At 37.3% G+C, this 26,019-nt stretch overlaps 1 protein-coding gene across 4 annotated transcripts in view; it reads left to right on the top strand.

The window, feature by feature from the left end:
• Nucleotides 1-1,496: 1,496 nt before the first annotated feature.
• Nucleotides 1,497-26,019, top strand: part of GABRA1 (gamma-aminobutyric acid type A receptor subunit alpha1) — a 48,188-nt gene continuing 23,665 nt past the window's right edge. The window contains exons 1-4 of one of the 4 annotated variants that reach the window (XM_074916441.1): nucleotides 1,497-1,523; nucleotides 8,665-8,752; nucleotides 12,546-12,658; nucleotides 22,474-22,541. In XM_074916441.1, the coding sequence (XP_074772542.1) occupies nucleotides 8,679-8,752; nucleotides 12,546-12,658; nucleotides 22,474-22,541 (255 nt within the window). In that variant the 5' untranslated portion in view covers nucleotides 1,497-1,523; nucleotides 8,665-8,678. Of the gene's footprint in view, nucleotides 1,524-6,071; nucleotides 6,394-6,433; nucleotides 6,613-8,664; nucleotides 8,753-12,545; nucleotides 12,659-22,473; nucleotides 22,542-26,019 lie in introns of those variants that run through there. The other 3 variants (XM_074916440.1, XM_074916442.1, XM_074916443.1) reach the window with 3 other exon arrangements.

Here is a 26,019-nt window from a genome sequence, read left to right as displayed (position 1 = left end):
AGAGCGCTCTGACAGTGTACTGCAATTGAGCAATAACATCAGCAGTCAGGAAGCATATGATGTGTCCAACTGGAAGATAAAATCATCTGAAGACCCTCCTTGTCACAATCTCTAAGTGAGGAAGGCAGTGGAGTAGGAGAAATGGGTGAATCAAACACTGTGTGCTTCTAAATGCCTGTGGGAACGAGTGCCCAACAAGCTAACGTGTGGGTTACCTTTGCTTTACAAACTTCTGTGGCTTCTAAACAGTATTTGCAGGAAAGCTTCAGTTTAGCACTGCACTCAGAAATCTACAGGAATTTTGTCTAATTGAACTTCACAGGTTGCAATGTTCTCATTCTAGATAAAGGCACCAGGACAGGGAGAGAAATTAAATGTGTCTAAGGTCACCTAAGAAGTCAGCAGGGTATTTGGCTTCCAAAGCAGCAAAATTCAACCTAGTGTGACACACTTAAGTTTAACAATATTTATGACCCATGGCATTAAGTAGATTCTTAAGTGTTTGGCTGAGTAGGGATGGATTTAAACATATTTTAAGCATCTCTCTGATTCAGGCTGAGATATTCGACTCTATATTTTTTTAGTTCCATCAAAGGCCAGTATTTAGAGTAGAACAATGGCAAACTGAATTTTTCCCTGGTAATTTCTTTTTCTTAATTTTCTCAAATGTATTTTATTGTTTCTTACATCTGTAAATATTTATTTTACTTTGCTCGCTTTCTTTTTGTAATCACTTAATTCCTTTATCCACAAATAAGTTACAAGGGCTCACTGATGCACTAAGCACTCTATTATGAGATAAATTTTTAAAAGGAAAAAAGTATCAACCTTCAGGAACTTTGAATAACCTCGAACTTCACTTACATAGATTTTTATCCTACCTGATTTTAGGAAAAGTCATTATTACGTATCAATACCATTGCTTAAAAGAATATGAAAATGCAGGTTAGCTCATTGGTCTGTAGGAATATGAGCTATCATTGGGTATATCAAACTGCAAGTCATAATTCTAAGGTCTGAGTCCCAAACAAATCTTTCCTTCCAAATGCAGAGCAGGAAGGACAGTAAGCCACAAAATTATTTCCATATTTTTGATGTCTAACTGAATGACATCCACACCAGGATGATAAGAGTACACTCCTCCCTTTTTGTGGGGAGAGCTTCCTAGTTGTAGAGGCTGTGTGAATTTATACTAAATGTACTGTGAAGGCTCCATGAGGTTGTAGATTTCCAGTCAAGATTTCACCTCATCAGAAGCAGTGAGTTAGAGCATAGGAGATAAACACATGTGGCATTTCTATTCCACTGTAGATAAATACAGCTGTTGCAGGAAGAGCCTCCTGAAAACGATCTCGTCAGTGATCACCACTGGATTTACCAGGTTTTTGTAATCCCCCCAGGCTCCTGATTGTTCTTTTTGGTGGTTTTCATTAATTCCACAGTGGCGGGTTTTTTTTCAGAAAAGAGATCATTATCCCATTCTTCCTTTCTGGCATCAGACAAGAAGTCCTATTATTATCTAGGTAAGAATCCTCCTTTTCTGGCTTTATGGCTTGAATTTTGTGGTGATGTTTGGCAACAGTGTGGCAAGCCATAATAAATTGTCTCTGTGGATTAGAAAGTCTGAAAAACTTGTAAGTAATTACGGTTTCTGTTTTAAATACTGTATTTTGAGACTTTGAAGAGACAGTCATCATCTCTAAGTTTCTGGGCATCAGCTATTTTACATCCTTATTTCATTTTTAATAGATAACTGGTTCAAAGTGCCACTTTCAATTTTCAACACAGATCTAGAAAGAACGTTTATATGTCTTTAATGGGCATTGTATCTCAGATTGACTCTTTGAAAACTGTGCAACTTGTTTTCATGAAGATTTGTATTTACCTGGAAGTTCTTTTCTTTCTACCAAATTTTTGAAGAGGAAAGAGGCAATGAATAGAACCTTACTGTAAAATTAAGAGGCATTATGAGAGTGAACTTTTTTTTTATATCATCACTTGACTTTTATAAAAACACTAGCTGACAGTTATATGTCCTGCTTTCTTGACTGTGGCTGTAAATTAAGGGAAAAAAAAGAAGTTAAGCAACTGAATTTCATTATGTGTACCAAAGGGTCAATAGCTATTCTTTAATATATTTCTGAAACACATTACATTAGAAATCAAATTGAAGTCATATATTTAACAAAATATTTCCGTTTAACCACATGAGCAGGACTTGTAAATAACACAGTTCAAAGCATTGGAGCAGATGGTCTTTCTGTTTTAATTCTTTATCTGATCTGCTGTATGCCAGTAAATCTCTGAGTTTCATTTGCTTTATTCAAATCCCTTGGCTATTCAGGGCACATTGTGACAAAGCATTCTGCTGTGGAATTTCAGTTGTTTTATATATGCTCCTAAACTAAAATAAAATATATGTATATCTTACACACAAAAAAACCAACATGATGAAAACACAACACTAAAAAAAGTATTCTTCCCTGGTGACCTATTAAATACTCTGTATACGTGTTATGTATATATATGCAGAAAGGGGATGCAGGCACTTAAGGAAAAGGCCAGCTTTCAAAAAGTGCTTACTAGAAATTCAAAAGCAAAAATAGTTCTACATTAATAATCTTTCTCTATGTCAATTTTAATCTATCATTTGATAAATATATTTTACCAAAATAGGATTAAATTGGTTTAACTTCATTGCAACTAATCACTTGCACTAAGGTTCAAAGCGTTGCACATGGTAGCTGCACCAAGTTCGTTTTGGCTGACTGTTCAGATTTAATAATATTGTTTTTAAAGGATTTAGCTCCACACTACCTTGTAACATGAATGACATAGCTTCTTTTTGAAAACTATGGAGTCATAAATCTGATTTGAAAAAAACCATAGGTCTTCTTGACATCTTCCTTTTCCAAATGTGACTGTAAAGCCTTACAGTGAGATGCACATCACCTAATATTGAGTTACTTGGAAACAGAAGTTCAAATGTATCTTTCCTTTCTCACTTGAACAATTCATTCAAGAATGAGATCATATGACCCTAAGACTCACTCGTAATATACACACTCCTATATATAGCTTGAGATCTTCAAAGATATCCTCTTAAGTTAGGTGCCTGAAAACCACAGATGATTTATTTAATAAACGCATTACCCTTAGTAGTGTTTGGATTAGGTCAGTGGAATTTGGATGGGAAAAGGAAAAAGTAAGAATTGCAAGACATGTATCTCCCACTCAGCACTTGTTCATCCAAAGAACATTTCTACTGGTAACAACAAACTATATTTTCTTTTATAGGTTTTTTTCCCACTTAAAAACCAGTTACTTTGTTACCACAATCCACCACAAAACAGCCTATTTGTTTGATTACATCCAAATATTTTTAGCGTTTACTACGGAATGACATGATAACTGTGATAACAGCCTTTGAACAGAAAAGAAAAAATCTGGGTTATGTGTGAGCACTGATGGACAGGAATCTCAGCCATGGAAGAAAAATAGTTTTGTCCTACTTTCTGAGCAGATAAGAATTAGAGAGAGAATGAGCAACTTCCAGTTTTAGGTCAATGTCTTCACCCAGGGAGAACTCAGAAAAACATATCATCCTTTGGCATGCAGCAATTGTGTCCATGGAGGCAAAGACCATCCTTTGTAACCCTTGACACTTTGTCTAAAATAAAAACGGTTGACGTTGTTTATATGATAATTAAAATAAGTCAAGAAGAAAACTGTAAGATGCAAGATTTCTTCTCACAGGCTCTGAAACTACTTCAGCTGCCAGCTTGCTCGGATTTTAGTGCACAGAGGTACATGAACCTCTAGCCATTCAATCAGTCACTTCTCAGCCCATCTGTCTGTCGAGCTACCTATCACACACACAGAGCAAATGTACTTAAAATTTCTTTGTTCATGAGAAATTAAATGGAAAATGGAATACTGGAGCTATGCTGAACACTTTTTTTTTTTTTGGCAAACATATATTATTCATCTAGAAAAAATAGTTTAAGGTCACTGTAGATAATATAATTAATGTCCTAGTGACAGGGCAAGGAATCTCCATGGTTTTACAGCCCCACAATGTCCATGTACTTTGATAAAAATCCCTCGTGCTGTTTTTGTAAACTCAGCTGAGGACCTCAACTTACTTGTTGCTTAAGCAAAATTCTCCCATGCTTCAGTGCAAGAATAAAAACATAGTAAATTATGTTAGCTAAGAGCAAATGAAGGTGAAAACATTGCATATTCAGAAAATACTTCTTGCCGCTAAGTGTGTCTATGAGCTAGTGATTTGAAAAGTCACTGCTTATAATTTCCTTGGGAATTCAGTAGGTTTTTCTGTTCCCTACTTTTCTGCGCACTGCTAACAACCTGGAATCAAAATGAGATGGACTACGTTGGAAATGTCAGCAAACTAAGCAAAAACTCCACTGCAAGTCTTTAAAATAACCTGTGGCTAATGTTGATCATAATGACTGGGTGAACTTGGTGAACTAGGGGACTTTGATAAACAAAATTTCTATTTTCCTTGTGCTTAGGGAAATCATTGCAGCGTTTAGACTGTTAAAGTCAGGCACTTATCCAAAATGACTGCCACCTTGGAAGTTATTGCCAGCCCTAGCTATGAATGTCATTGGTTTGTTGGGTCACATCAAATCCTTCTCATGCTGTTACAAAGACAAATAGATCATGTATTTTGTGAGAATGTGCAGAATGTGCAATATTTGGCTTAAAAATCTAGGTAAAGCATGCAACAGATAGTTTAACTGTAACATAGGATACCAATTCTGGTTATCTCTGACAAAATATATGGATTTTGACTTCGCTTGGAGCAGCATTGTAGGAGTGAACAGAAATTGGTTCAGCAATGGCATTGGGAGGGGAAGAGGGCAAGTGGACAGTGTTTGAAATCAGTAGGAGCATAGGATATAAGGATTTTTTCCACCCCATGGATGCTGGTAGTGCTTTATAAGTAACAGATACTGTTGACTGAGGAGTTCATTTTATCTTTACACTAAAGAGAGCTAAGAGAGCTGGCCATGCTGTGTTTGTGGCGGTTAGCAGCGTCTGACATTCCTGCAGGAGGCTTGGAGCTGGCGAAAGGTGCCCTGAGCTAAAGGCACGATAACCTGCGCCGGGCAGGGCAGCGGCTGCGTGTCCCTCGCCCGCACACCCGCCACCGCTCCCTACCTGATGCAGCCAACTTTCTCCTTGTTCCTCCGCACAAGTACCCGCACCCGCCGAGCTCGCCCAGTTTGCTCACACCTGAGGACGGTCGCTGGCTGGGGGTTAAACTGACGTTAACTTCAAACAGAACCGTGGCCCTCGGCGACCGCAGGCGGGCCAGGGCCGGGGCACCCCGCCTGCCCCGGGGGGGCGGCCGGAGCCCCTCTGCGGCCGCGGGCACTGACCCGGGCTCCGGCGGGGCGGGGGGGCTGTCCCGTCCTCGGGCCCCCGGGGAGCCGGGGCAGTGCCGCCGCTCGGCCCCCGGCAGAGGGGGGCAGGGGGGCTGGCAGCCCCCGAGTACAGCCCTCGGCAGAGCCCTGGGGCCGCGCCGGGCAAACGTGGCACCTACCGATAACAGGCGTGTGAACGGGTGGGAGAGCCCCCGGGTCCGGGAGCCGGCTTCCCACGGGTCTCGCCCCAAATGCGTGTTACCTGGGTTTAATTGGGATGGCACAGCACCTCTGTCCCCGGCTGGCTACATCGTAGGCTACCGCCTGGTCTCTATAGGTATAACAGTCTATAGGCACCCGCGCGTAGTGCTGCATCCTCCACATTTCCATTTAGCCTTCATTCATATTTATACCGCGATTAAATATTTGATCGAAGGTTGAACGCTAGCGCAGATCGGTTGTATTTTTAATGTACGACCCTTAAAATAGACTGTTTTGTAAACTGCCAAGTGCCTAAAGACTCCCCCCAGCCTCCCCGCAGACGTACAGCCTCCCCCCCAAATAATAATAATGCTGCAGATTGTAGAAGGATTTGAGTCTGCAGCCAGAGAGAAAGGGATTAGGGCGAGAGCACTGGAAGTTAAATTGTGCTGCATATAAAAAATGGGCGGATTGGTCTCTAGATGAGAGCTTGGTACCACCTTCCTTTCTAAAATAAAATCTCTCTGGCATGAAGTCACAGCCTATTTCACATCCGGTTTACCCTGGGACGTATTACTACTGTCTTGGTAAAGAGAAAGCTTTTGTTGTATAGCGGCGGTCGGAATATTGGGAAGAGAAATTTGGGTGCTAAACCCGGAGGAGCGGAGCGGAGCGGAGCGGCGGCGGCGGCGATGGCCGAGGCGGAGTGAGCGGCGGAGCCGGAGCCGCGCAGCCTCCGCGCGGGCGGGCGGGCAGAGCCGGTCAGCGGCGCCGCGGACCCGCGCCCGAGGGGCTCCCGGTAAGGGCGGCTCTGCGCTCGCACACGCACACCGCACACACACCCCCACACACCCGCACACACACCCGCACCCCCGCACCCCTCCGGGCGCTCCCGGCTGCGGGCACCGCGTCCAGGCGCGCAGGCGGCTCCTCTCCCCTCTCTCCGCAGGTACCGCCGGGTCCGTGAGATTTTTTCCGATCCCTCCAGCTTGAAAATCCGCAGCGATCGATGGACATTGTAATTTATCTTATATATTATTTTTTTTTTAGCGTGGACTGATTTTCACCGGTCGCTTGGAAAAGGTTTTTTGGTGTGGTGTTTGTTTTTTTGGATGTTTTTTTTTTGTTGTTGGTTTTTTTTTTTTTTTCTTTTCCGAGGGAGGCGGTGGGAGGGGTGGCTTTCTCAGGGTGAGGGGGAAATACAAAGTTGAAATGCCGGGAGGAAAACAAGTCTCGATTTGCACCTCATAGATAGGCAAATCTCTCACCTGGAGTCAAAAATGCATCAAAATGCCCTCTTTTTTCCTCCTTTTTTTTTTCCCCTTTTTTTTTTTTTTTTTTTTTTTTTTTTTTCCAGTGGGCGCTGCTGAAATTCTCCCAGAAGCGTGGCTCTTTCTCCCATTTTGAATGGAAAAACCACAGCTGGTTTCACAGGCGGTGCGGGCTGGGGGAGGCCAGGGGCTGGGGGCTGCTGGTGTTTAACGCTCCTTGCAAGTCTTTGTTAACATTTGCTTTTTCCAGCTGCAAGAAACTTTCCTTCTCCAGGATTTATAGTGCCTGTATGGGTTTAATGAAGCGGGGGGTGCTGGTGGTGGTGGGGTGTCGAGTGTGGAGCTCAACAGATCAAGATAGTTCAGAATAATTCACTTTCTGTCCTTTATCCCGAGGAGTCTTTTGCAAAGGCAGAAGTTGGCAGGACCGGGAGAAGGCGATTTTTGAAGCCACAGATGTTGCCTTTCCCTTTGTAAGGGGGCTGATCACAGGGCAAGTTAAGATGCAGCCTGGTCCCTGAAGATCTTCATCCACGCTTTCCTGTCACATCCAGCTCCTTCCTATCCAGTTAGATTAGCTCAGCCCCACTCAACGCTTATCTGCCCATCATTCGGCTATAAACGCATTAATTATATCTCATTGCTTACATACCGCTTTGTAATGATATTTTATTGATTTAAATTGTCCCTGAGAGTGTGCAGTGAAATGGGGTAGCTTTACTTAAAGGTACAACAACATTTCTATGTACAGTGCTTCATTTTCTCTGGCATTTAAAAACTCCACTAACTGGGGGAAAAATATAGGCTTCATATTTCATTGCTCTTGTTTAATGTAATGAATATTAAAAATCGACTGGATTCCAGCACACAGTATCTATATACTTTACATATCTATATATGTAAAGGGACCTGCAGCATCTCCTGGGCAGTTGAATCTGGAACACCGATTCTACAAATATCAGCTAACTTTGTATTTTATGGTTTGTTAGAAAGCAAAAGAAACCTGAGCTGTGTTACTTTTTACTCAAAGGTAAACCGAGAGTAACTTGGAGAAGTCTGGAGAGAGGACAGGAGACATTTGGAGAGGAGAAGGATGCTAATGCAAAAACATTTCCTAGCAGCAGTCAGAGACTGGTAGAGATTTAGGAGATGGTGTGTAGGTTGTCAGCACATGGTTTGATTATGAATCGTCCCCTTTAGCCCAACAAAAATATTAGCGTGCATATGTAGCAGCAGATCACAGAGTCTGAATCTGATCATTTTACTCCTCTGATGCTAATATTTCAGGGAAGAAGAGAATAGTAGTATCTGTAGAAGAAAGTTGCTTCCATTACATCAAAGCAAGGCAGTGGCTGTGGGAGAAGCACCGCTCTCCCCAATCACACTGCCTCACACTGACACCTTCCAAGGGGTTTGGGAGGATTCGGGCTGGTTCAAGTCAGACAAAAACCGGTTACACTTGGTTCTCTGGAAGTGTTATGGAGGTGCCTTTTTCAACACAGGAGGAAACTGAGTAAGAATTGCCACAGAATTGGGGGACAGCAGCTTTAACTCATAATTGGTTTTGCTAAAGTTCAAGAATAATGCAAACAGGAATACACCCTTACTGCAACGTAAATCCCACCCTAAGCCTCTGTGTCTAAAAGTAGAAGGTAAACAGGAAAACAGCCAAGGCCGTGCTCCCTTATTCTGAATGACAGGAGCATTGTGAGGTCATTGCCTGACATAAAATTATTCTGCAAAAGTTTACAAAATACCTGTTCTAATGTAGAGGATGTTGACAATTATTTTCCTTCCAGTTTCAGAGCCCACCATGAAGAGAGTCCTGGTGCTTTGTGACTGCCTCTGGGCCTGGAGCCTCCTTCTGAATGCATTGACTGAAAGAAGGTGGGGAGATATTTTTTAATGCACCAACATATTTTAGGAACCTTTAATTTAATATAGCAGCATAAGACAAGTACTGCATGGGCTGCACTACTACTCAGTGTATTGGGGGAAGTTAATCCCTGTTCAAATCCCAGCTAAATCTAGCTAAGGGAAGGCTGAAAGAAAACTGCAATTTGTTTGCATAACATCTTTTTTTCGTCAATATTATGAAGGAAAAAAAAGCAAAAGCTTTCTGAAACAAATTGAAACTGAACTACCTCTTAAACACCTGTGCAATCCTTTCTACTCTGATGTAATGACTGCTCAGAAATACAGGTTTCTTTAGAGGAAAAAAAAAAAGTGTAATGAAGTTTTTTTTAAATCTCATTTAAGTGCTATTTAGTAACTGTATTGTCCCTGGAAGCAGAGGCAAAACTTTCACTTCTTTATTGGTCAGGATTGTCTCCTAACTTAGTAGCTGCTTTTGCAAATCCAAAGTAGACATTCTTGGTGAAGGGAGACTGCTTGGATGAAGAAGAATTTGTAAGGTCAAACCCCTTAACAGTTTATAGTTGAAAGACCGTGCTGCACTAAATGTTTATTGAATATATGTTGAAATCATAAACTAAAAATAGGATTAGCATTAAGAACAATTTGTAATCATACAACACCTCATCTAACAACTAGTAGGTTAACTAAAGACTATTAAAGCAGTTTGGAGTATCCTTGAAGTACTCTCTGCAATTCAAAATTCAGCAAAGGTGTTCAAGAAGACTCACAAATGTATTTCTGTATTTTAAAAATAATTATTAATGTCTTATCAATAATGCTACTTAATGACCAAAAAGCAGTAGAAATTTTATATTGTCAATAGTGATCCCTAAAAGATGTTTTTGTGCCTTGATCTCCACAGTGTCCCCTTTATGCATCCGCAGCTCTAGATAAACTTATCTGCTGGCTACCTTGAAGATTTTAAATAGAGTGGAGTGGGCAAAGGGCAAAGGTTCATCTGTACAAGCATTTCCTCTTAAAAAAAAAAGAAAAAGAATAGAAGTGGGTGATTCATGTAACACTTGCTGTATTGAATAAACATGACATTTTAGAAGCAATACCTTTATTTTGATAATAAGAAAGGTGAGATTTGAAGTATTCATGAAGTACTTCATCTGGCCTAGCTAGAGAATTTTATGAATACATGTTTATTATATAGCTATGTGTACATATATATGTACTTATATTTATTATATCTATAATATATACATGTGCATTTTTAAAGTGGGAATAAAAATGCATTGGACTAGTGTTTAAAAATTATATGGTCTGTCACTATTATAATGACCTGTAGATGGAGTTAGTGCACAGTTTTTTATTATACCGTGGTTTAACATGAAAACACAATTGCATACAGACACTTTTTCCTCAAAATGTACACACCTTATATGAAATATACCTGTTTCTAAAACCATTTTGGCATAGTAACTTTCCTTGCCTTTTCTTCTGAAGTGCTGTTAATCCTTAATGATAGGAAACAATCGCTGAATTAGATAGAGTGTCTGTGAAATAGACCCAGTCTTTCCATATCATTCTTCTTGTCATAAAAAAACCAGCATTAGGACTATTTTAATATGTGTGCTTTGAATGCAAAATCACAATCCCTCTGGACTTACAATATACTTCTTATGTATACAAATGTTCAGATTCTTCCTGTTGTGACCTTATGTCAGTTAAAACCAGCTCTAACGGTCCTTTTTACCTCTGATAAAATGGTGGGAAGAACAGGTAAGGGTACTGACAAATGCGACACCCAGAATGGAAGCAGTGTGTTGGATTGCATCCTTTCTGACTGCACTGCCACTAGTCCGTCGTTCTGATGCCTCTTCTGCAAACATACTCATTTATTTACCACTAAAATTTCTGAAGTGTTTTTATATCCTTTTGCCACCTTAATCCTCATGACCTTCTGCTATCCTTGAGAGACGTATGTACAGCAGCTTGTTTACTGACAATGAGTGTTAATATAAGATTTAATCCAGTGAAACGTCCTGTGTTGCAATTCTACCTAAGGCGTATGAGGAATGATCCTTTGAAAGATAGTGCTCACTGGAGACAGCAGGAGAACTTGTTCTTTGGTAACATATAGGAAGCATAAAAGAAAAGAATATTAATGTCTGTGACTTAAAATTCAACTGTAAGTATGAAAAATAAATATAAATCAACCTATTTTTTTATGAAGTGAAATGATATGGCTAGAGGAAATTTATAGTATTTTTTAAAAACTGTTAGCGAATTTGTCTTCTTTATTAGAAACGGTGATTTATATGCATTAAAAAACCCTGAAAATTGGTCTCTACAAAGTCACATCCTATTGAAATAAAATGAAAGTTAGTAAAGCATCTATGAGTGTCAGTTCTGAGACTCATTTACATTTGTAGTGTTATGTATTCAAACGTGTAAGGCAAAATAACTTGCCAAGCATTTCCAGAGTACCTATATTGAGGGTATCTTTTCTCCTTCTCTCTGATCTGATACAAGTGGAATATATGTGTGGGATACATGAAGGATGTTTGACTGATACAGCTTACAGAAAATAATTTTGCAGGTATTTTAACAGAACCAGATCATTTCATGTAACAGTATATTCCTCATAAAACGGGCTGTGCTGGTTAGAGCAGGAACAACTGGCAGAACGCTGAGACACGCATATAACCAGCTGCCCAGTGGAAGAATCACTTCTGTGACTAGACCTGATCCTAACAAAAGTTTTTGGCACGGCACTGTTTATTCAGTTCAGTAGCAATGTGTGTGACAAAATGATGTTTTGGAAACCATTGGTTTTGCTTTTAGTCATGATGACTACACATGTTTATAATGGAAGTCTTCCCAGCAATGAATGAAAAAATGATACTGGGTTTGGCTTTAAGACAACTGTAATCTATGAGTAAGGGAATCATCTATGACAGTGTATTTGGTAAAGGTTTCAGATTTAAGAAAAAGGTTGATTCTGATGTCATCTACAGCAGGCACTAAGCCCAAGGATTTCATTCTGATTTGTATTGATGGAAGTAAGATTTTGGTAGTTGAGTTCAAAGAGCTTAATTTTATCCTTGTTCAAGTAAAATTGCAGGACCTTTGGCTGAGTTAGAGATACGTGTTAGGGATCTACAAGCGAAGCTTTATAGATGTGAGAGATTTCCATATCAACAGATGGTTTTGTTACACTTTTGTAAGGAAATGTTGGAGGTATTCCTCCAAATCTACTTGGTAAAGGAAAATGGGAAATCTAAAATAAAGCAAAATTATATATTGATCTATGAAAATGCATATTCACTTGATTTCATTCTATATTGATAAAGAAGACATCTCTGTATTTTGTGTTTTATCTTTAACATTTATTTTCAGTACTTGTGTCAGTGTTCTAAATTACTGTATCTTCCTTTGTATGCAAACCGTTTGTAACGATTATGAATTAAACATATTATCTTTTGCTGACAAATGAAGCTTTTACTGAGAAACACACATATTAGACCATTATAACCACTAATGATTAATGAGATAAACATTAAGGAACTGACATTCTGTTTGCTCACTGTTTATAGAGAGGCACTGATTTTCTATGATATTACCAAAAAAATGTACAATTCAAAAAGAAAATATTTAAGTGAAAGCACCCTATAAAGCACTACAGTCTTGTTTTATGGAGGAGACTTTGCGATCATAAACCAGTATAAGCAAGATTAAGCGGATTTTGTAATTACTGTTTCGTAAGGTTAGTGGTGGATTACTGTTTTTCAGTGTTAACTGTTCTGTATTTCAGCTACGGACAAACCTCATCACAAGATGAACTTAAAGACAACACCACAGTATTTACCAGAATATTGGATCGTCTGCTGGATGGTTATGATAACCGCTTGAGACCAGGACTGGGAGGTGTGTTGTATTATCATTTTCAAGGTTACATGTTAGATAAAAATCAGTTAAAACAATGTTATTTTTTCATTATATACTTGTTTTAATTCTCTTTCTATATACACATAAAATAATGCTGATGTGTAATCCATTTAAAAAAAAAAAATGCCATGCCTTCTCTGCCTTTCACACACTCGGTTTTCTCACTTATACACAAAAGAAGAAGAAAATGGTTCGCAATTCAAGAAGACCTCTGAATACATATTAAAACTTCAAATATATGAAGACTAAAAGATAATAAAATATGATCTGTGACCTGACAAATGACAAGTTTTGAATCAGGCCTAAACAGCACACCTATCTATGATGACCTTCATAACAGGATTTGATTTTCAAAGTGAAAGCGTCAACCTTAGTCATAAAAGTCTCAGAGAAGTTTATAAGATTGTTTTTCTACTTTGGTACGTCAGGATTTGTTTCTATAACATTTTGCTTTCACAGCTTGGTAAAAATGTCTTTATTCTGCTCTTGGTGCTGAATCCGTAAAAAGGGTATAAAACCACATGGCAATTACATCTTTATAAAAACTTTGTTACAAAGCCTAGTCTTCATCAGCATCCCTACATTTACTCTTTGATTATTTCTACTGTTACACAATCCCAAAACTGGGTCTTAAAAGTTCGTCATTAACAAACATGAAAGGTCTAAATATACAAGCCCTAATCTGTTGTTTCCCGTGCATGGAAAGGTTGGTTTTACTTCCTTCAGATGTCTTGTCTTTTTCTTTTTTTTTGGACTCCTCAGGTAAAATAAAACAAAGCAACCCACCCCACAAAGTATAGTTCAACCTGTTTTCATATATAATAGCTCTCAGAGGAACTGCATTATAAGAAGAACAGGGTATTACCTTAAGAGTTCTTATACCATCTCCTGCAGATGAAATGGAAGGTAATTAAGAGTAAGCTTATTCTGTGGTTTGAAGCTACCATCTTGCAACAGTTCTTGAATTGTGAGCCAACTTCTTCAATGGTTTGACTTCACTGACTTCAAGGAATGTCTAAAGAAAAAATTCCATTTATAAAGTATTAACTAACATGTTTAAAAATGGGTTGGTCTGTACTGTTTTTATTTTTTATCTACCAGTTCTTTTTGCCTTACTTTGCTTACTTGTAACCCTTGGACTAGTGTAGAAACAAATGCTCCTTGATCTTTGATTAATGCAACTGTACAGTTCAGCCAGCTACTGTATCACAGTAAATAAACATAGCAGAGAAGGCAATAAATAAATGAAACTCTGTAGAGTCTGGTACATGTCTACAAGAAGAATCTGAGCATATGATGATTTCTTATATGAGTTTTGTAGCTATTATGCTTTGCTTAACATTTACTAGAAGAGCAAACGAAGGGAGATGCAGGGGAAGGATTTTCTCTCATTCTCTGGATTGCAATTTACAGAACTAAGCACATCAGTATAGAGTGTGATGTGTATATATATTTTTATATATGTTTCTGAAGCAATACTTCAAGGGTGTACTGGGAGAACAGGTCTGCCTACCTCATGAAAGGATCATCCAGCCAGTTAAAACTGACTCCTGACAGAAAGACTGTCTAATGTAACTGCTTCTATAGGAGGAAATGAGTGTCTTCACAAACTTCAATAGCCATTTGTATCACTATCCATTAAAAGCAAAAATGAGTGAAGCACAGGAAATACGGGGTGAAGGGAAGGCAGGATTGGAGTAGTTTCTTTAACCAAGGGTTAGAGAAGTTTAAATCTTTGCATCCCTCCTTTTTTGAATTGCAATGCATGCTCCTGCCTGTAGCCAAGAACCTAGAAGATTACAATTTTCTTGTTGCTCCATGCATTATAGTTTCACGGTGTCAGTTCAGCAGAGTAAATTTATTTTATCTGTTATATTTATCAGCTTTGAATACTAGAACTAAAAGTATCAGGACTTTTAAAAAATCCCATCTGATGAAATTGTGAGCAGTAAATCAATGTTTAAAATCAAATACAGTAAAAACCAGTTTTACTCTTTTGACTGTTGAGTAACACTTTATTCAAAAGTCAAAAACAAATTTCAAAAACTAGAGGCAAACATCTAGGCCAACGTTTTCAATTCTGGTACCGATTTATAATAACAGGTTTGCTCGAATTTTTGAAATTCACCTCTGCGAAACCTTCTTGCTGAGATGTCTAAATATGAGCTAAGAACCTCCAGATGACTCAGTTTTGACACATTTGATTTAGACACTTGGTATAATGGGGAAATGTATTCCAAAATGTTCCATATGTAAAAATATCCAGTGAGAAATCTAAATCAATATATGCAATATAGCACGGGTTTTGGAGTTGGAAGTTCAATAGCCTTCAATTATAGCATGATCTGTCGCTGGAAATTTTAAAGAAGAGTAGGAGTTTCACTATTCTTCCCGACATCAGTGATGGCTTCTTAATAAATATTTCAATAAGAACATAGTTTTTATCAAAAGAGAAAGTTAAGAAAGCTACCAATATAGCATCATTTTTAGATATATAGAACTAGGTCTAAAACTCATTCATTCTGTATTAGCTGTGAAGTAGCTATTGGAGCATTTAAGAGACCAGACACCCTCATACATACATGTTATATTGATAAATTTTGCACTGTTAGGCACAATGTAAGTCTGTGTACCACTGATTACACTATAGCACTCTTCTAATTATCCAAAACTGTCTGTCCTTTCTATGCCTTCTGCGAAACAGTAGATGAAGTAAAGCATTGCATGGTACAGTTACTTTCTTGTACGGAAAGGGGCATATTGCAGAAAACTCTCTGCTTATCCCTGTACGACCTTTCCTTCTGTAGTGCAGTTTTTCAAATATATACACCTACAGGAAACAGAATTCTGTGCATGAACAGAATCAGAAAAGGGAACAAATTTCTCTCTCACCTATGGAAGAAAAGGTAGATGGTAGAGTTTCTTCAGTCAGTTTATTTGTTTCTCCTTCCTTTTGTTTATGCATGCAGAATTCAGTGACAAAAAGGTACATATACTGAAAAATTTCCCCCTTTTTGAAATAAATGCCATGATCTATCTCTATCCCAAGTTTGCAAACTTCCTATTAGTGTGGTGAACAGTTTCATTGCCTGGTAGAAATATCCTGGTGAGGCCCATGAGGCACCACAAAGCCAGGAGCAAGCTCCTGGAGAGATCTCGTTACAAATACACATTGTTGGAGCTGTACTCTATGTTCATTGGAAAGCCAGGTTAAGAGGTGGAGCATAAAGATACTGAAACAGTTAGAGGTGCTAAATTTTGAATCACTCTTTCAGAATGCATGGAGTAATTGCTAGATTAATATTAAGATCTCCCTTTCCTTTTTTTATATCTTCTTTTGAGGTATCATTTCAAAAGGAAAATTAAAAACCACATATACTCCATAAACAGTATGGGAATGAAAATTATTATTTGTCACATAACCCATTAAGGCCATATCTGAAATTAAGTGAGCAGCTCTGAACATTTTGCTGTTAAACAAAGAAGGAATTCTTTCTCATTAACAAGAATACAAAAATATGGAGTAGGTGACCCATGGGGAAAAATGATAGTGATTGAATATGCTCATTATTTAAAAAATAGCATTGTGGCTAAAATTAATCGGATTTTCCTTTAAAAGAAACACGCAGCACTATGTTATGCATTGGCACATTTGCACCTCTTATGAATAACTATTGATATAAATTATGTTATTTAGATGTTTGTCTCCTTCATATGTGGGCCTAGTCACTTAGTCAGACATTGCTAGGAAATAGCATCTGTTGTACCCATCCATAAACATGGACAAATAACTACATTTACAGTTATTTATGCCTGGAAAATAGAACTTTCAAAATGAATGCAAAAACGTTCTGAATCACACTAGAGGACACCTATTAACTCTATGAGAGGATAATAATTTACAAAAAGCAAGGAGGAGGAATTGCGGAGAGTAACACTGAAGCTGAAAAAGAGGAAATCATGTTAGACATTAAGGGAAAAAATAAACAGTGAAGTCATTTAGGTAATAGCATAATTTTCTGTGGGAACTATCTGGATCCTAGAACTAGAGGTGATCAAAAATAGGCTAAATAATAAAGACACTGTTCTCTTTTCAAATACACAATCCTGAACAAAACAAAGGATCAGATAGTGCTGTGAAAGAGTCAAATTTAAGGAGGAAAATTCACCTCGATGTTTGGTGACCTCTCCTAGTAAACAACTATATCTAGAGCTTGAGTTTAAACGTATTGAAAAGCAACAAAGAATGGTGGAAAAAGTAAGTCCGTTAGATAAATGGATATGCCATTGCCTTTTGGACTAGGTTGTATTCATGTGGGGAATAGAGATGAGCCCTGGGATGCCACAGTGAAAAGAGACAGGGCTTGATCAGGGCAGGTTGGTTGTACTTGGTGCTGAGATTCATTAACGGGAAATAGGTGCAGCTACAGATTTAAGACTATTGCCCTTGCAGTGCACACATCCCCTCTTTAAAACTAAAGGATATCACATGGTCTTTTTAACTTAGAATAATTGTAGATGTCTTCTATCCCTTTGAGAAGGATTTTGTAGTGGAAAGGTTGTTTAATACAGAACTAAGGACAAGAATGGGTTTGATCAGGCAGGCCAGAATCTTCCTAAATGAAATTTGCTTTTATGGTTGGGTCACATGCCCATTAGATCATCTCAAGTAGATTATCAACATTACTTCAGTATTGAACAGAATTAGACTTGGTTTATGCTATCAGTAAAAGCTATCAGTTGATCTCTCCTGTGTACTGTTATCAAAATTGAGTATGACTGTCCTCCTTAAGTGGAATGTTGGACCATCTCAGGAAATTCATTACTTCCAGAGAGTCCTTATATTTAAAGTGACAGAAAATAAACCTGACAGTATTACATTAATTAGGTTTTAAAATTCAGTTTTATGAGAACATTATTTAAAAATATATGATAAACTTATGTCTTTGTGATTGAGGCCCAAATGGAAGTTGTTGAACTCGTATCCAAGCTAACTCAGAGTTTAGGGAAAATACGGTTTTCGTATGTGTGTGTAATAAAAATTTAGTTAAACCTAAATGTTTCTACTCTAAATGAAAAGAGAGTCCAATACTGGACCCCTACACATAATTCTGTAAGTAAAGAAGGACTAGATGCTATACTTAACTCTGTAAAAACTGAAAGGGCTGATTTTGGTCTTTTTTCCACTCTGTAGGCACCACATGGATGTAAAGACAACTGTAAAAAGCCATAGAAGTTCCTAGGAAAATTGATTTAATACAACAGTAGGGAGGTAGGGAGGATATGAGCAGCTTTGAGCTGTTAATTGGCATGCGGAGAACTGCCATGACACTGCACAGCTCTGAGTAAATCCTTCATAGCAGCACAAACTACAGCTGGGTAATCACAGGACAGCTCACTGTTCTCCCTTTTGGTCTCTACTCTTACAAAAGCAGCAGCACAAAATTCTTACGGGTGTATCTGTTGTGGTTTTTCAATCAAAATACTTCATAGGATGCAGCCAGGATGATGAGTCTACATGACTTTTTTTAGTAATAATAGTGTACTCTATACAGACATCTAAACTCCTTTCATTCAAAACCGTAGGGAAAGTCTTCTCCATTTTAGTAATTATAGCACACACTTACAGAAGACGTGCAGGAAGAACTAGTGCATTACCAAACAAGATGGAATTAATTTAAAGCACCAAAATGCAATTCAAATAAGCCTTGTGCTTAAATGCTGGCAGGTCAGAAAGGAAAATAGTTAATATATAGTTTTCTATGATAAATAGGCTTATTTCCTGCTGTTTAAATAAATGTGTATTTCTTATTTTGTTCTCTATTTGTAATCCAATCACAATTCCAGCAATAATGAGCTCCCTGGGAGTTTAAATCAAAATATTTATTGTTACTAATTTTGAGAGTTTACGTTAGTCTAGCATCATTAGCAAATCGCAGTAGTTGTAAACAGTAAAATTACAGTAGTTGGTGTTGACTGGTGCTTTCATAGCTATATGTGGATCATTTGCCTGAGGCTGTGTTCCAGAGTGTCTAGGTGTGGTACTCAGTTGCTATTTTGCTGATCAGTAACTGCTTGGATGCTATGGTTACCTTACAGTAAAACTAGGAAGTCATTAATAAATTCCTGTGGTTTTTTACTGGAACTTTTGTCCTGGTTTCAGCTGGGGTTGAACCATGACAGTGTTCTACAGATATCCCTATAGTAATTAGTCCCGGTTCATGAGATAGATGTTATAGTCCAGAGACATGGTTAACATTTCTTTACGATGGATGGGTTTATCCTCAGCAGTCCAATCAGCTCCTGACTTGAGCTTGTTTTGTTCAATGACTTAGAATCTTCTGTAGTTCTTAGGGATATTGTGAAGGTTTTGCATATAGTGCAGTATTTGAGGTTCCTGAAAAATGCATTCTGAGCGTCTGAAGCATAGTTTAAGCCTTCCCATGGTAATCAAGCTTCAAACTGAACATAGTTAACCTTGATTCTAAATATATAGCCCAACTCTATGAGTAAACACATGTCCTGTGCAGGAGTGACTCACAACTTCTGAAGCTGTTAACAAAGCACAGTTGAGTCATCTAATTAGTAAAACAGTAAACAAAAATTTCAAACCTTCCATATGGCTTTAGAGGGCCTCATCTTATTCTGTGCATTCATACACACTTTTTCATTGCTCTTGAAAATGAGGTACATATCAAAGAAAAAAGAAACCATTTGATGGTGTGTACAGTGGTTTTAACTGGATTTGAAGAGACCTGGGATTAGATGCTCTGCAAAAGTGTAATCACTATGAAGATAACAAAATCTCTTGTGAGTTCATAATCTGAATTTTCTATTATTATTTATAACTTATCACTTAAATTATCTTCAATGTTATATAGAAATGAAAGGCATCACTCATTTTCCCACTCCCTTGGAAATATTCCATCTTATTGCCAAAGCCTTTAACTTCCATTCTGTGTCCTCAAAGTGATTTTCTTAAGCCTCAACCTCTCCACTGTGACCATGTCTCCCAAAACTAGAATTCAGGATACCACTGCATGATATGTCACTGATTCAAAGAGTATATTCTGCTTGTGTAAGGTAAATCAGTTAGCTATATTATGTTAAATAGAGGCTCACTCAGAGCTGGTACTTGAGTTTACACCATTAAGGGAAAAATGTATTGTGCTTGAAGAGCTTCTAGCATCCTCTTTCTCCTAACAACACCAGTGGAAGTGCCTCAGTGGAAAAGAGATGGAGAGGTGGGGAGCCAGGATGAAAGATCTTTAAAAGAGTAATTTGAATTTCACTTTTTGAGACGTGAAAAATAGGTTTCATGACGATACTAGTTTTTCAGTCTTAAGAAATGGTGATTCAGTAGCTGGAACTTAAAGAATACATTGAGCACCATTTTACTGGAACTTGTGAAATCTCCATCTTCTTTTTCTGCCAGCTGTTTCATACAAGACCATAGCCTCTTGAACTATTGTGAAAGTGATTGGCTGAAGGAGAGAATACTTTTCTTCCAAGTGAAGTAATTTCTGGACAAACATATTCTTTTTCCAGTAATAGAAGGTTACATTTTCACTGTGAACCTCTTTAAGTCCAGAGCCTATTAGATGTCAAAAGAATGCCTTAAGTTGGTTGAAAAGCTTGTAAACAATAAGGTCACACATTAATTTCACTGAACAGCCAAGGAGGAAATATCACCTATCCAATGCTTTTGTCAATAGTCACTGTAGTTTGTACACATCTCAGTAACACATGTAAAGAATGGGAAGAATATTATTAGGCAATTCAACTACATCATAGTATTTTACTTTCTGTGATTATGAATAACACATTGAAAATTTCATCCTTTAACTTTTTTAATGAGTCCTGGAGATTATTTTTGCCACCACCTAATTTTTGCATTAACATGCTAACAGAATACAAGTGTCATTCAGTGCATTACTAGAATGATAGTAGAATCAGATCTAATACTACATCTTGATTACCGCTGCCTCACAAAAGGAGATATTTTATCGAATATATATAAAACATTTATATTAAACTGCTTACATTTATATATATTTAGAAGTTGTATACTTTTTAGAATTAAAGTGAAAGAACTTTATGTGCATTGTAAAACACTGATGCTCATTAGAACTTTTGCATCAGTCACAGAAATGTGTATTTTTACTGGCTGCTTAAGCTTGATTCCTTATGTCACTTCTCTTCTGTCAGAACTTTCTTGTCAGATGGAACAAATCATATATAAACAGTCCAAAGCCTTTTGAAATGAGGGTTGTATTAAATTTTTTATTATTTTACAATATTTAAATAACATTATAGATAGCTACATATGTACGTTTCTCAGTCTTACGAAAATTTTTGCCTACTACATGACTTTTGCTTACTATGCATGTACTTTTCTGTTAGTCACTTTTCTCTAGGATTACTTTTAATATTCCAAATGTCTCAATTTATTTCTTTTTTGAAAGTTATTAGAGAAATGTATCACTCCTTCCATATCTAGAATTTCTACCAAAAACCTCATGCTGGCTTGTATAGCGCTATAGTAAATGTAGTCAGACTTACATCACTGTAAATTCAGAAAACTGATGGGGTTAGCTCCACTCAACACTGGATTTATGCCTCCAGGTGGTGTTACTCCCTGCAGCTATATTTAAATCAAGAGAGTTATTTTGATATATGCCATCCTGGGTGAATATTTTGTGATGTGTGGTCTAGAAAATACCAGTATGTTCAGAAGTGACTGATACTCATGTGTGTGTGTGTGTATGTGTAGAGGGGAGGAGAGGAAGGGAGGAGGTTAAGCTTATGTGTTTCTCAAAGTGACTTTTAACAGTAGATCTGCAGAAGCCAGAGGTTTGTCTTTTTCTGGAGATCAGCACCATTTTGGGTGTCTCAAACTCAGCATTTGTGACTACTAAAATAATTAGGTTCTTCTGAAGTGGCCAAGAGCATTATGCCATGGAGCAAATTTACATCCTTGAAGTTACAGAGAAGTCTAGCTGTATAGTATAGCATATACATATAACGTGCAAAGTACATGTTACAGATTTCTGAATTATTATTTATACTAATCTATCACTGAGGCCTATAAAACAAATTTGGTAGTTTAAGGGAAATCTAATGTTAATGCCGATATCAATTTAAAAAGAAAGCTAAAACAAACTATAACATTTATATATAAGTCAAAAACTGTCATAAAGAAGTTTAGCTAATATTTATTTGGAAAAGTTTCAACTGCTTTTTGTTTATTGCAGTTAAAGGTAATGTGGCCATTTTTAAGTCATGCCAACAAAATAGTGTTATGTTTTTATACACTGTAATGTATTCTCTGTTTCTTCTATGTTCCTGTGTCTCAATACAGGATACATAATTCATAAACCCAGGTTAATTATTAGAGACCTCTATTCAGCTTGCCCAGAAAACACTGAGTCCCCAGTCACACTTTTGAGTACTGTGTAAAATATTCAGCACTGTTTATATTGTCAGACAAGAAGATTTATTAGTCAAAGAGTGGAAAGATTTACACAACAGCGAAACTATGACTGCTGTACTGTGGCATCACAAGCCATGTCCCAAAAAGTTCTGTGGAAAGACTAATAAAAAAATTGTTGCTGACAATATAAACTGTGAAATTACATCTAGAAGCAGTAAATTATCAGGATCGTATTGTAGACCACTTTTAGAATGGCTAATCAAAACCAATAATTTTTCTATTTATTGTGGGAATTGGTAGTGGTTAGATCTAATGAAGACTGTTGATAGACACTCACTGTCCTAATTTCCTGCTTCATCAGAGCGTGTAACTGAAGTGAAGACTGACATCTTCGTCACCAGTTTTGGGCCTGTCTCAGACCATGATATGGTAAGTGATGGCATATATTTCTACAGCACTCATTTTCTCTTGTCTTTTTAATTTGGAGGATGAAAGATCTATGCAGTAACTTATTTACTCCTTTTAAGGTTGGGCTTTTTTAAACCTTTGATTCCAAAATGCTGTCAGCTATTACGTGCAGCCATTCCTGCTAGCTGTGACTGCATTTAAGTGCCCTGAAATTAGCAGCCTCAGTGACTTTAATAATGTGTTTTAACAGACCTTATATTTGCTACATAGTATATTATGAAATACATTAGGGTTTGGATTTGTATTCTTCTCAGAATGATTGTTCAGGTCCTTGCTGGCACATCACTGATCCAATTTGCCAAAAAAGATCATCATCTTAAAATGCAATTAACACTTACGCCTACAGTGTGACATCCATACAGTCTAACCTGTATTTTTCTATTAAAAGCTACTGATCAATGAGAAGTGACTTTCCTAGATCTTGGCTTCTGAAAGAGAAGAGAAGATTAATGAGAGAATTAGTGTCACTTCTTTATGGAATGAATATTAAAATCAAATTGCTAGATAACTGCAGGGGATGGAGAAGTTCAGGAAACGGAATGAAGATGTTGTGAGCCCTGGTCTTAAGAGATATTAAAAATTGTGTAAAAATAAGGATAAGGTACTTTAATTTTACATATAAATGAGGTCTTCACAAGTAGGTTCCTATTGACAGGGAACACCTGGTCTGCAGCTACTAGTATCTTCTGGATCCTGTGTTAGGATGAGTGCTGGAAACATCCTCATTAATTTAAATGAAGAAAAGAAAACACTTCAGCCTTGCAGCTGGCTACATTTAGCTAAAAACATTCACCAAAAGGAAGAAGAGAAAAAAAATAAAGAGAAAATTATGACAGAAAGGGAAACATTTCTTACCATTTCTTACCACAAAATTGTCAGTTTAATTTGAACTAAAACTGTAGACAAGCCTTAAACATCAGGTTATTGCAAGTTTCTGACTACTTAAAAAAATGTTAAAGGATGCAATAATAGAGAAAGTAACTCTTACAAGATAGTTTATTTTCCTACATTAACGTTATGCAAAGACACCATATTCCTGATTGCTTGGGAAAACGCATTTATAAAACTACAGTCACATTTATAATTGCAACTGATGCCATGATATTTAAATGAGAAAGAATAAGCTTGGGCTGCACAGACTTTCTGAACTGTCAGTCTGCTGAGAAGACCTACAATAGAAGGATAATCCATGGAAATAGCTGGACTGGTGACTTGTCTCCTCAGCATGTATATACAATACTGTCTTAAGTACTATATACACCATGAAGAATTAAAAAAAAATCATTCAATGACTTCTGCTTTTTTGTTCTATGATAATCTTGTGAAATTACAGTATCTATTTACTACTCTAAGTTAGACATTAGAAGAGAGGAAATTCCTTGGATTAAAGATTGGTAGGAACCACTGACCCCCACTATTTGTATTCTGGTAGTTGGTTCAGAAAAACACTTCTTGCTTTCTCATTTCTGTCTGGAAATAGGTAACCAATCACCACTGGACAAACAGGAAACTTCAAACCTGTCTTCTTGGGACAGCTCTTTTGTTAATTTCCTGAAAATTAACATAATTTAAAGTACTGGGCTGAACATAAATGCTTGTGGGAGATGAACAAAAAATGTGATAGATATATGTGGGTGAATGTATGCTTTGCCTTAATATTTATTGGAGTTGTTTTCTATAATTCAGCTGGCTAAGCTATTGTTTTCTCTGTTGATTCAAGTTTACTAGAAAACTCCAATAATGAATGCCAATCTAATAAACAAATGGACATGGATGCTTTCCTACATGTAGACATAAGTTTAGAGCAACTGATAGGCCTGCTGAATTACTTGAGATTATATCAAGTTTGGACTTAAGCATCTACTTATACTTTGTAGTTTCAGTGATTTAATTATAAGGTAGAAGGTAAAACTAATTTGACATTCCTAGGATAAACTGATACCTGTATGGGATTTGGATTTTAAGGAAGAATAAAATACTGAAGCCAAAAATAATCTACTTTCAGAAATATGAATAGGTATATTTGGAAAAAAAAGTTATTTAAAATTCAGCCATAACTCAGTAGAGCTGAATTACTACACCATAAGCGATCACTACTTACAAAAAAAGATCTCAAAAATAATTTTAAAACCATACATACCACATTGGCTCCTGATTTTTACTTAAACAGGAGAAAGAATTAATCAGTCTCTTAATAAATTGTGTGATGAAGAAACACACAGGCAGGTGTTCATGTGTTTTGAAAACTAAGAAATTGCAGAAAAGTGTTTAGTGTAAAACTCCTACTCAGCTCCCCTAACAAGTGGTGTGTGTGCAGCCTACCCATGCTAACTCTTTTGCTTAAGGAAGTTAAGTGTGAAATCAAAGACAGAGAAAGAATGATAAAATAAAGAGCTTACCAGAATGTAAAGTTTATATTCATTTCAATGTACACTTAGTGCAAAGTTCTCTGTGCATACTACAGGTTGGCTATAGACACCATCATTTGAGGGCTACCCCAGATTTGCTCCAGTGAGCAGATTTATCGTAAGTGTAGACTGGATTGTGGGATTTGGTCACCGGGAGGCCTCACAAGCAGCTGTGTTGGCACACTGAGGGAACAACACACTGCTGTCTGAGCCCAGGACTGATGGCTGGGAACTGGCAGTGAGCTATTCCAGCTGACGCCATATGTTATGAAACTACAGCCACAGTGAGACATCAGCATACCTAGACCATCTGTTTGCAGGAATCCAATGAGGCAGTTATATAGATAGTAGGTTGATATATCAGGGAGTACATGGTGTTCCTACCCACTCTCAATACACTCTTCTAAGAGCACAGACATAACCTGTTATTCTATAAAGAGAATGTCTTGGCTTGTTCTTCAACTTGTGAATAAAGTTAAACAGGAAAAAGCACTTTTTAAAAAAAATCTTTTTTTTGGAAGAACTGTGGAGGTTTTTAGGCATGCTCTCAGATGGTGGATTAAACTAATCAACAGATAACTGGCTATTTTCACATGAATGTAATTTTGTGAAATTTCTGATTTATATTATCTGCAATATAAAGCATTTCAAAATTAACTTTTTTCATAAAGACAGGATTTTTTGTTTTCTAGTAAACCTTCATTCTCACTGTTTCTGTACTGTAAGCTCTTCGGGAACGAATTTCTATTTCATTACCTTCCTTTACAGCACTTTGTCTGATATAGACCACAGTGTGGTCTACCCTGTGAATAAACAGTCCCCAGGAATAGATATCAGATGAGGAAATTAGAGAACATTTAAGTTAAAGTGTTATAAATATTCAGTACCATACAACTTATTGCCAGAGTGCAGATAGGTATCTTCTTTCCTTACCTGCACACTAAGGAATGAAGAGTCTCCACTGTGGAGAATTTATTCTGAATCTCATCTTGCTCATATGTTTGCACATAGACCACTGCTTTAGCACATGG

This window comes from Athene noctua, chromosome 12 (assembly GCF_965140245.1).
Source record: "Athene noctua chromosome 12, bAthNoc1.hap1.1, whole genome shotgun sequence".
Taxonomy (NCBI): Eukaryota; Metazoa; Chordata; class Aves; order Strigiformes; family Strigidae; genus Athene; species Athene noctua.
This window is presented reverse-complemented; position numbering and strand designations above follow the sequence as displayed.